This window comes from Cololabis saira, chromosome 10, assembly GCF_033807715.1.
Source record: "Cololabis saira isolate AMF1-May2022 chromosome 10, fColSai1.1, whole genome shotgun sequence".
Lineage (NCBI taxonomy): Eukaryota > Metazoa > Chordata > Actinopteri > Beloniformes > Belonidae > Cololabis > Cololabis saira.
In genome coordinates, this window is record NC_084596.1 from 40,780,075 (window position 1) to 40,792,767 (window position 12,693).

Genomic DNA, 12,693 nt, shown 5'->3' on the forward strand with positions numbered 1-12,693 from the left:
ATTTTTCCACAAATAGGCATATTTTGAAACATTTTGAAAAATGATTCCATGATTTAATGAGAATAAAAAAAAAAAAATTAATGAGGGTCCAGTTCTGCCCTCACAAGCACAAGGACAGCAAGGTACAATAGAATCAAAAGAGCAAAGACGGAGTTATGGATGAGTACAGTTTATTGGCAACCCTATTCATATTATCAATCTTTTTCATAGATTTAAAGTTGTTGGTAAAAAAAAAAGTAAAAATATCCACTTACAAGTGTGAATACGATATTTACCCAAAATAATTACCAGGTTGATAATGTTTGAATATTTAGGATCCAAGTTATCCATATAATAGAGAACAGCATTGTAAGTAAAAACAGGAATTTCATAAATTTTTAAAGATAACCCATTATGAATGTCAGACCAAAAGGACTTTGTAAAAGAGCAATTGAAAAAAAGATGTTCAATGGTCTCGGCCTCAGAAGAACAAAATATGCAAGGATCAACTTCCAATTTAAACCTTCTGTGTAACAAATCATTAACAGGATATATAGCTGATGGTATTTTAAAGTGGGTTTCCTTAACTTTAGGGGCAATTGGTTACTTTGATTGTTACTGCCATCTAGTGCTCATGACAGCATGTGTCGACCCTCTGGAAACGTCTTCATAGGGGCAAATGCCTCTGACCCCGTCACAGTTTATGAGTAGAACTGTCCTTGTTATGTCTCTGTTGTGCACAAGGTCTCCCTTTTATCCTCCCATACAAAACCTATTTGAGACCAAATGAGAGATCTCCTGTAGGAATAGGTTTGCCAACCGTCCCTTGAAAAACGGAATCGCCCCGTATTAGAAAACCAAAGTACGCATCCCGTATTGAGCTGAAAAGGGACGCACTTTGTCCCGTATTACTGTGAGAGTCAAAAAATAGAATTAAAATGCCAATGGAAAATGGCATTGAGCTGTTGAGTTCATAAGTTATTTTTTTCTGTTTTACTACAACTGTAGCTACAGTCATGGCCTTTGAGGCACAAATATGTTTACAGATTTTCTACTTTGCAGTTTGTTGTTGCACTAAAAATGTGCACTATTACAGAATGGACGTTTTGCTTTCTTTCTATTGTTTTATATTAATTTATACAATTTTAAGTTAATCAGGACAGATTTCTGTGTAAGAAAGATACTTATTTGATTCAGTTCATTTTGTTATTTTGTATTAAAGTTAATTGCTGGATAATAATTAGTTTTCCATGTGTTCATGGCATTCAAGAACATGCATCTAAATCAATTCAGGTTCGAGTCAAATAGTTAAAAAATTGTTTCACTCAAAAAAAGGGATTAAAAAATATCACCATGCCAGGAAAGGTGAAGGCAATCGGGTTGGCTGGCCTGCAGAGGAGGTGTCCCTTATTTATTTTTCAGGGAGTTGGCAACGCTATGTAGGAATGGTGGAGGATCTAGCTGCAGATAACAGCCTGACACCTCTCCAGCAGGCACAGATGTCACCCAGTGAGAGGGTAAGACGGAGTGGCAGCGCCCTTTCTGCATGACTGCCTGCACCAGCCTGGGCCTGCAGTGACAGTTCTATGGCAAGCTGTTTTCATTTCATGGCTAAGTTTGACTATCCGGAATTAACATTACAGATTTCTACAATTGCATTTTGACTAGTCGTAATTACATTGTCAGAATCGTCATTCAAGATATCTATAACGTCACTTTGACTAGTCAAAAGTCTAATTCTATAAATCTGTAATTACATTTTGACTAGGCAGAATGGAAGTTAAAGATATCTCCAATTTGACAAAGCTCTATTTTAAAATTAATTTCAAGATATCTATAACTTGATTATAGATATGTAAAATTAAATTATGACAATCCGTAATTCCAGTTTGAGATATCTACAATGTCATTTTGACTAGTCATAATTCCAGTTCAAGATATCTACAACTTGGTTCTGACTAGTCAAAACTTAATTTAAGATATCTACAAAGGACGGTCTAGATATCTTGAATTGAGGGGAATTAAAGATATCTTGAACTGGAATTAGGACTAGTCAGAATTAAATTGTAGATATCTGAAACTGGAATTACAGCTAGTCTTAATTCAGTTGCAGATATCAGTAATTCACATTGCAAATATCTGCAACTGAATTGTAGATATCTGTAATTAGAAACCCCAAACACATGAATGGCAAAAGTGACGTCATTTGTCCTGGGTAGAATGACGTTGTGGATATCTGAAATAACAATTGTGGACAGGAAGAATGTAATTGTAGATATCTGAAATGCTATTTTTGACTAGGAAGAATTGAATCGCGGATATCAGCAACAAATATCCAGTCTAGCTGTTAAATATTAAAACAGTTTGCCATACAATCCCCCACCGAGCCGCAACAAGCATCACCCTTTTTCCTCCAACAGGGTTTCTGCAGCCACTTGTAGGCCCAGACTGGCAATTATCGTTGCATGATGTCGCAGCTCTGCACAAAACAACAACAAAAGGAGAAAATGTGAGATAGGAGTGTGAGGATTTGAGCAGGGCTGCTTCCTGCCGCTGCTGCGGTGCGGTGGAGCGGTGGAGCGGTGCGGCGTTGCGCAGCCGTGCCGCATGACTCACAAGCGGCGCACGGATGTAAACAGGGGGCGGGATGACGCGCACCTAACCTGTTACCTGCCCAGCCAATCAGGCTCGGCGGCTCCCGGCCCCCACGTCCAAATCCCGCTCTTCCCATTGGTCCTCCGCCGCGTCCGTCTGTCGGTGTACAACAGCGAGGCGCAGCTTCGCAATTAAAGCGCAGGAAGGAGAGAAAAAAAAAAAGGCGAAGTGGGGGGCAAAAATGATTTATCTGTCAACGGCGAATTTGTGTTGGGGATTTAGATTGCTCTGACTATCAGCATATACACTACCGAACGGTCCTGGCCGGGGCGAGCAAAGGGATTGATGCGTAAAAGCTGCAGGACGGTAGCAGCTGCTGCTTGTATAATCGTCCGCCTTTTTGCTGCTTGATCTGCGCGTCGTTTCAGCACTGGACAGCGACCGGGACCGGCGCCCGCTGAAAACACGGTGAGGGGCCCCGAGGAGACACTCAGGGGACACCCAGGGGACACCCAGGGGACCGGGAAGGACACCGAGGGGACACCCAGAGGGAACCTGAGGCGGGGTGAGCCCTCAAATCCGCATTAGTCCCCTGTCAAAGGGCATAATATACAGTAGCTCCGAGCCTGATCACCTTGCGTCTGCATGCAGCGCCTCGTATCGGCTATTATAGGGGATTGGTGCTTGGATGATGAAACCTTGACTGCACTGGGTTTGTGCAATGTGAAAATGGCATTAGTCTGCTGAGCTTCTCTCAATGTCCAATGTCCCAAATGTCCTTGAAAGCATTATGATTCGCTAGCTGTGTGCGTTTATGTCAAAAGAGAAGGAGACAAGGCATTGCATTGCAGACTGTGGACCTAAAAACCCACCTTTTTTTTTAAAAAAAAAGGTTGATTTTAACTTGTAGCACTTTGAGATTTGTTTTTAATGAAAAGTGCACTAGAAATGAAATATATTATTGTTATTATTATAAGCAGGGAGGGTGCATGTGTGTGTTGGTGGGAAGCAACTGCGCAATTGTCCGTCCTTGTCATATATCTTTGTTTTCTGACCCCCTCCCTCCCCCTGTCTGATTTATTTATCTCGTGGTTTCCTTCATCAGTCGCCTGGACCCCTCGCTTTGGCTCCGGGGGCCAATGCGCCTCTAGTCTTCACATCAACAAGCAGCACTGCTCGTCCTGGACTAAGATAGCAGCACCACATCCCCCCCATCCCTCCCTCCCTCCCTCCCGACTGCTTCCATTCGCTGATCCCGACGAGTCCTGCGTCTAAAGAGGCACCATGGGAAACCGTGGCATGGAGGACCTGATCCCTCTGGTCAACAAGCTGCAGGATGCCTTCAGCTCCATCGGCCAGGCCTGCAACCTGGACCTGCCGCAGATCGCCGTGGTCGGCGGCCAGAGCGCGGGCAAGAGCTCCGTGCTGGAGAACTTTGTCGGCAGGTAAAAAAAAAAAATTGACCACCGGAAATACGATTAATCCCCATCTCCTTTTAACCTTGGGAATGACATAAGAGGCCTATGAATGAAGCCAATCTGCTTCGTCGCAGTTCAAACCATCTTCCCTTCTGCTGCTTTCAGTCGCAGCTGAACATATTCTGATGAGCAGCTTCATCTAAACTCTGGCCTCCATTTCTCCCCCGTCCCTAACACACAGCCCTGTGTCCTGGCTACCAGATCAGAGGAGCTTTAATTGGGTTACAGCAGAACCTTTGGGGATTTGGGCCATGCCAGTACAAGTGAAGTGACAAAACCGGAAATACCCACAGTTTTTTAGTTTAGTTTTTTAGTTTAGTTTAGTTTATTGGGCCTTTCAATTTCCACAACACAAATAACCTAAAGTACAGATGTAGGTCGTCAGTGTTATACAAAAATATATATAATCTTTGATATATATATATAAAATTTTATACAATTTTAACTAAAAACCAAGGACCAAAAGGTGTAGACTGAAGCTGTTTCACAAAAAAAATGTTAGCTTTTATAAACTAGTGCAATGTCATTAATAAATATCATTCCATACAGTATTTATATAAGCAATAATACAATAATACAATAGTACATATACACATACCTACACATATACATACATACACACATGCATACTGTATATACATATATATATATATTTATGTATACATACACGCACACACATACATACGCATATATACTGTTATATACAGGACTTTCTCAGAAAATTAGAATATTGTGATTTTCTGTAATGCAATTTCAAAAACAAAAATGTCATACATTCTGGATTCATTACAAATCAACTGAAATATTGCAATCCTTTTATTATTTTAATATTGCTGATCATGGCTTACAGCTTAAGAAAACTCAAATATCCTATCTCAAAAAAATATTAATTAATTATATAATATTCTGGGAATCTTAATCTTAAACTGTAAACCATAATCAGCAATATTAAAATAATAAAAAGGCTTGCAATATTTCAGTAGATTTGTAATGAATCCAGAATGTATGACATTTTTGTTTTTTAAATTGCATTACAGAAAATAAAGAACTTTATCACAATATTCTAATTTTCTGAGACAGTCCTGTATGTGTGTATAGTTCTGTTGACAGTTGAATTAACTGAATGACGGTCTTATTTCTTTTTTAGAGGTTGCAGAAACACATTAAACATCACCCATACTGCAAATGCATAATGTGTCCCCTCCCACTCCTGACTTCACACATGAATATTCATCAAGGTGCCCTGGAAGTTTAGGCTCACAGAGCAAACAGCCTAAATATTGCTTGATCATTTGTTGTCAACAAATAGGATTTGTCTGTCTGAATAATATATCTATGCTCCACACTGATACTTATTTCTGCTACACATTGTTTTATATATATAATATAATTATAGCACGTTTTAATTTCCCAGTAAACAAAGGAAAGTGCACATTTAATCTCAGCATTTGCTGACATTTTCTTTTCTCAATCAACAACAGATTCTATATTACGTAGCCTTCTACTGTTCAGTATGGGACAAATAAGCCATCATACTGTCTTTGGTAATTATTGGAAAACACGAATTGCTTATTGTACAGAGTGAGAACATTAAAACAAAAGAAAAATCTAATCATTGATTGCATTTTTTGTTTTAATTCAAATGTGACATTTAGATGTTCCCACACTTAGCTCAATGTCAGAATATTCATTTCAGTCTGTCAGTTCTTTAACTTGAAGGGGAAAAAAATGTAAAAAAAAAACCAAACTCCATAGCAATATGCTCTTAGCTTGATATCTGTGTTGAAACGGAACAGTTACAATATTTAATAAAGCAAACATTGCAGCCAAAATAGAAAGACAGAAAAAGAAGGATCGTTCATACGGATCCCGAGAGACGCCTTGATTGATTTAGTCTCCAGCCATCTCTGAGAGTTGTGATGCTGAGTAATAGCAGACACGTCCATCACTGCCTCTCTAGTGCTGACTGGACAAATAGATGGTTCGTCCCCCTTTTTTTTTTTTTTTTTTTTTAAAGCGCATCCCACTTGAAGGCCCCCTGAGGGCTAAAAATCTGCCAATAAGGCGTCTTGGAAACAGCCCTCATGCTTAAGAGGCAGAGCCAGTCAGGTGTGTGACACGCATGCATGTGCATGCTCATGCACACACCAGTATATTCACACACACACACAGCTTGTGTGTGTGTGTGTGTGTGTGTGTAACCCTTCAAGAGATGCTGAAGTCATTGTTTTTAAACGAGGGTTCGGTGCTGCAGCTCTGCAGTCTGACCTGTATATCGGGTCAGATTGTTCTGTGCTCTGAGATCACTGAAGCTGCAACTAAGATGGCCCCCGATTTCCAGAGGTGTCTTCAGTATTCACATCCATTACTCAGGTAGAAGTATAGATACTAGAGTTTAAAAATACTCCTGTAGAAGTTGAAGTATCAACTCAAGTTTTTTACTCAAGTAAAAGTATAAAAGTACTGGTTTCAAAAAACTTAAAGTATAAAAGTAAAAGTAACGTAAGGGGGAAAAAAGCCATTAAGGACAAAAGCCATTGAAAATGAATGCATCTTAGTATAATGTAAATATATTAAAGAACCATATATGTGTACTATTGAGCATTAACATGTATTTCAGAGAGCAGACGTGTACAAACCAATAGGGTGTCGGAATGGTATTATGTTTATACTTCTCATCCAACCACAACCAAATTCTACTCTATCCGGATGAAGCAATTTAACTGGATAGTTTTTTTTAAAGGCCGAAATGAAATAGAGTAACGAGGCTGTTTTTTTTTTTTTTATTATTTATAATTTTTATTTTTCAAAATGAAGACAGGGACAATAAATTAAAAAAAAGGTTAACAACACCACATTTCACATAATCAAAAAAAAAAAAGAAAGAAACATTACAATAACACAAAAAAAAGAGGCTGTTTTTAAAATGTAAGGAGTAAAAAGTACAGATAATTGCGTGAAAATGTAAGGGGTAAAAGTAAAAAGTCGTCTGAAAAATAATTACTCCCGTGAAGTATAGATAACTAAAATTTCTACTTAAGTAAGGTAACGAAGTATTTGTACTTCATTACTTGACACCTCTGCCGATTTCAAGGTGTTTTTTTATTTTGCTAAGAGCTTTTTCATGATTAATAATACCAAGAGGTCGGCAGCAGCTGGTATGTCATCTTAAGTTTAAATCAGAGAAAAGTGGCGATGGAAGGTTAAAAAGGAGAAGGAAGCATCTCAAGCGAGGCTGTTCTTCACGGTATCTGCAGCCGCGTTTAGCGTTTTTCTGATGTAATGTGTCTTGACTTTGCTGTTTTCCCTCAGGGACTTTCTGCCCCGTGGCTCTGGCATCGTCACCCGCAGGCCCCTGGTTCTGCAGCTTATCAGTGCCAACACTGGTGGGTTTGATCACAGTTAAACACCCACACATACCAGCAATCACACATTTGCATGTAACCACACACTCCTCCTCTTCTCTTTGAAATGCTTTTATTGCATTTTCCGCTCAGCAGAGCCGCCTCTAATCTCTACTTATATGTTCTTGATTCTCACTTTTTGTCAGAATGGGCTGAGTTCCTCCACTGCAAAGGGAAAAAGTTCACAGACTTTGATGAGGTTCGCCAGGAGATCGAGGCCGAGACTGATCGGGCCACAGGGGCCAACAAAGGCATATCTCCGATTCCCATCAACCTCCGGGTTTACTCCCCTCACGGTACAGACGGAACCGGCTTTATTCTCTCACTGTCTCCCCCTCTTTAGGAAGAGCAAGTGCATCATGTTTTTAAAACTGAAACAGCCATGGTTTTGTTCTATGAAATATTGAGATAAATAAAAAAGGGAGTGATGTTCAGAGATACCTCATCAACTCTTTGGTAAATATAACATTTTAAAATAGTCTCTATGAAATCCATTCCTCACCATGGTTGCCTGGGAGTGGGAAGGATATGAAATAAAGGACTGACTGATTCAAATTCAGACCATCTGTGATCCTCTGTCTGGTAGATCAGAGCGAAACTGTGGCTTGTTTGAAAAATGGTTTGCATCTATATTATTCTAATTATAAAGATTACGTATAGCCAACGAATATATTGACAAGCGGTCATCCTAAACTGTAATTGTTGCTCTGGTGCAGAGTATGGATGAAAGCTGATCTCCTAATTCAGCGTTCCGACATAGAATAAGGTATATACTTTATAGTACATGCTATTAGGTGTTTGAGTCTCAGCAGGGGCAGCATGGTGGCCTGCTGGTTGCACTGTTGCACTTGTTGTGCTTGTGCCTGCTTGCTGGGGTTTTCTCCTCGTACTCTGATTTCCTCCACCAGTCCAAAACATGTATAATATAATTTATAGTATATAATAATAATAATAATAATAATAATAATAATAATAATAATAATAATAATAATAATAATAATAATAACAATAATAACAATAATAACAATAATAATAATAATAATAATAATAATAATAATAATAATAATAATAATAATTATTATTATTATTATAATTATACATTTTATTTATAGTCGCCTTTCAGGACACGCAAGGTCGACGTACAAAAGGACAATAAAAACAATCAATAAAAACATGGCAATCAATCAAAAATAACAAATAAATAAAATATAAATAAATATAAATAACATAAATAACAAAGTGCAATACATAAAACAACAGTAAAGTGCAATAGTGAAGTCATTCCAGGCCCAAGATGTGATCATATGGTCACTTTGTCCAGAGGCGGCATCAATGTTTTTTTGTATTTTGTGTTGTATATTTTGTGTCAGTGCCTTTGGCAAAGATTATTTGCACTCCCGTGATGGTAGCATTGATGAAATTGAGATTTTAGAGTAACATATGCTGCCTTCGAAATAACATTTGTTTCAGAGACATCCATAACTCTTGTTTTTTTTTAATACTATTTTTATTGGTTTTTCAATTTTATGGGTACAAACATTAGAACAGAACAAAATGAGACACAAAAAAACATAAGAATAAAATAAAAAAAAACCCCACCCCAAACCAACAGTAAGCGTTGCACAGTACGTACGCATAAAAGTAAAATAGGTAAATTAAGAGACAAGTAAAGAAGAGCACATACATGGGATAAGTGAAAGAAAGAATAGGCAGTCCTCATCCTTCAAGGGCAGAAGCTACGGAAGTTAAGGCTTTTGTAAGAAGGAATGCAATGATTCCCAGATCCTCCATCCATAACTTTTTTAACAAGTCAATGCAGAGTCACATCCTGCACAGAATACAAAGGCATAACTGAGGAAAAAGGAGGTACGGGTAAAGGACCGGCTCTTAATAGAGAATGTGTGGAGAGGCTTGAAATGAAAAATTCGGAACAAACTCCATACATTTGCACAACTTAAGACTTGTTCGTCTGAATAATCCAACAAAATAACAACTGTAATAACGTCATTGCTTGGTTACCCCAATGTTAGGATCCCCTTTTAAGGGTCCTGAGAAGGAATGATCCAGTTACAGGTTAGCTGGTGATTCCAGTGGAACACAGGAGTGACTGTGGGTTTGTCTCATCTCACCTTCAACTGGAATAAGTGTATAGATTATGGATGGATGGATGATTCTTGTGAAATTACCTTTTCACTGTTTCACCTCCTGTTAGCAAGTTCACACTTTTCAAAGTATTTTTGTACCTAGTCCAGCATTATGCCTCCAAAAGTGAGTATACGTTTCACCAGGCAAACTATTTTTCAACGAAAGTGCTCGTTGTCATCAGATGATTTTACGACTAAGCCGTCTTTACTGTAAGTGGAACTAAAGCTAAACTAAGCAAGCAAAGCTACTGAGTTTGCAACTGCAGTTCGTCCTACTTAATTAGAGGAAAAGAGTCTGTGTATTTACCCGTCATTTCACTGAAGTACTACTAATTAATGATGTAAATGAGTAGAAAAACGAAATCTGTCAAACAGCGGAACAAGGCAGTGATGGTGCTGAAATGAAGTAATGCAGGCTGGGTAATCTAATATTTCCTGTCATTAACTTCATCCCATGTCAAAATACAAAATCTGAAACAAACGAAGCAAGAAACGTAGTTTTAAAACGGACTGTAATAACAAGGGTTTAAATATATCCATATCCCTGATTAGAACAAGAACATAAATCGGTAACACTTTATAATAACTATCCGTTATAACTAGTTAATAGATCATTAGTAAACAGTTAACTAATAAGCTATTAATGACTTGTGAAGTATTTGTTAACAGTTTGTTAAGGATTCATAATGTTGCCTTATTATAGATAATTAATAGGTCATTAATAAACTGATAGTTAATGAGATATAAATCACTTGCTAAATAACAGTTAACAGTTTGTTAAGGATTTATAACTGTGCCTTATAAATTAGTTATAGATCATGAGTAAATTACTTACTAATGACTTGTTAAGTATCAGTTAATAGTTTATATATGTTATTGGGACGTTATTCTAAAGTTGCAACTACCTGTATTCCTCATTTATTAACTGTTAGTAAATGAGGAATGTCTTATGAATCCATAAAAAAACTGTTAACAAATACTTCACAAGTCGTTAATAGCTTAACGTTATCTAATGATCTATCAACTAGTTATAACGGATAGTTATTATAAAGTGTTACCCATAAATCTGTTATTTCTATAACTCATATCATGTATCTTTAAGGGAAAAGTAAAGCAGAAAAGAAATAATCTGCAGTGCATTCACCCCACACCTTCATTTTATTCTAAAACATTCTACATTTTTATCATTTTATTTCTAGAATATAAACAAGTGTGAGATTTGATCTTCCAGCCCAATCAAATGAAGCTGAAGCTTGGCAGCACTCTTCCTCTTGATTAACCCTTTGATTCGTTTGCGATTGAGGATATTATTTGAAGTTTCTTTTTTTAAAAACAACACGTCTGTTGCTCAGCAGACTGTGGTCATCTGATTCTCCTCCAAACCTTTCCAGTCGCAGATCTGGCCAAATCTGGGCCTCCCGGGCTCTGTGAAGTTACACGTCGTAGGTTGTGCAGAATGATGTCTGGCTTTCTCTGGTGAATAACAGCAGATCTCCTGGGAAAATGTGTCATTTTGATTCCAGCACGTATCTGCACGTCAGTGCTGCCTTCGTGTAAATGCAAGGCAGACTCTTTTACCCCTAAAGATGCTGCTTTTACACTCTGAAATGTGCACAGAGCTCAGCAGTAATTCTACGCAGAGTGGATGTACTGTGCATGTTTTTTTTTGTTGTTTTTTTTTACTTGTGTGATATAATTTGAAGTTATATTTCTGGATGCAGCACCAGATCCCACTGTGTGACAACGTTCTTCCAAAATAGCCCATGTGGCCGCAGTGATGACAGTGACAAGGCGGTTTTTTTCATGCAGCGCTGCCCGAGGCTTAAAATGTCCTTCATGCATCGGGATGTCATCCAACTCCCTGAAGTCTTTTTGAACGACCATATTGTTTTGTTGAATTTTGCATTAAGAAATATATTTTTAAACCAATAACCTCTTGATTTTAGACTTTTAGCAAATTTCACACAAAAGTGATGAGTCACAATCCAATCATACTCGGAAAGATTGAGGTTTAGATTGATGCATCCTTTATTTATTTCTACTGCTGACACGCTCACCTGTCACCAATTATTAACATTTACTCTTTTTTTGTCTCCTTCCAAATTTTAGAAAATTATTTTTTAAATTGTTTCTATATTTGTTGATTCTTAAGAACTAAAATGAAGGTAGTCATAGAAGACACTACAATTTATCAGGTCCTTTATGTAAAAGGTTGAAATGAACTAACAGAATGCAGACTTAGTTTTTTTTCATTAACCCAGATCAAATAATTGCTGAGACCATCTAGTCACGTATTTTGAATGACGATAAAATGTTTAGCTTTGATTTAAAAACAGTCATGATAAATATCAAATACAGGGAATCAAGTCAGCTGGATTCATTTAGGCAAGGCAAGTTTATTTGTTTAGCACATTTCAACACATTCGAAGGGCTTCACTGCAAAAACTCAAAATCTTAACAAGAATATTTGTCTTATTTCTAGTCAAAATGTCTCATTTTTAGTCAAAAAATCTCATTACACTTAAAAAAAACTAAACAAATTTCACCTGTTTCAAGTAGATTTTTGACTTAAAATAAGTAGAAAAATCTGCCAATGGAACAAGATTTTTTTGTTCGTAATGAGAAGATAAATCTTTTCCCACTGGCAGATTTTTCTACTTATTTCAAGTGAAAATTTACTTGAAACAGGTGAAAATTGTCAAATAATAAGTTATTTTTCTGGTAATGACTCTTGTTTTAATTGTAATGAGATTTCTTGACTAAAAATGAGACATTCTAACTAGAAATAAGAAAAATATTCCTGGTAAGATTTTGAGTTTTTGCCGTGTTTACAACATTAAAATCAGCAAGACACGATTAAACAGTAAATAACAAATCAAATGAAATAAAATGATAAGAAAAAAGATAAAATAATTAAAAAGCACATGCTGTTAAAAAGTAAGGACAGTAGAGTACAGCAGGTACATCTCATTCTTACAATGGCAAGAATTACGTTTCTATACGGTCAAAACGTACAAAGACCGGCTCAAATACAGTATTACAAAAGTAATCTGTAACAATTAGTCTGGTGAATTAAACCAATTTGACAATTCT

At 37.2% G+C, this 12,693-nt stretch overlaps 1 protein-coding gene across 2 annotated transcripts in view; it reads left to right on the forward strand.

Moving 5' to 3' along the window:
- Positions 1 to 2,726: 2,726 nt before the first annotated feature.
- dnm3b (dynamin 3b) overlaps positions 2,727 to 12,693 on the forward strand; it is a 44,015-nt gene continuing 34,048 nt past the window's right edge. Inside the window, exons 1-4 of one of the 2 annotated variants that reach the window (XM_061732918.1) lie at positions 2,727 to 3,139; positions 3,680 to 4,019; positions 7,365 to 7,438; positions 7,603 to 7,752. In XM_061732918.1, the coding sequence (XP_061588902.1) occupies positions 3,859 to 4,019; positions 7,365 to 7,438; positions 7,603 to 7,752 (385 nt within the window). In that variant the 5' untranslated portion in view covers positions 2,727 to 3,139; positions 3,680 to 3,858. The remainder of the gene's footprint in view (positions 3,140 to 3,679; positions 4,020 to 7,364; positions 7,439 to 7,602; positions 7,753 to 12,693) is intronic. The other variant, XM_061732919.1, reaches the window with a different exon arrangement.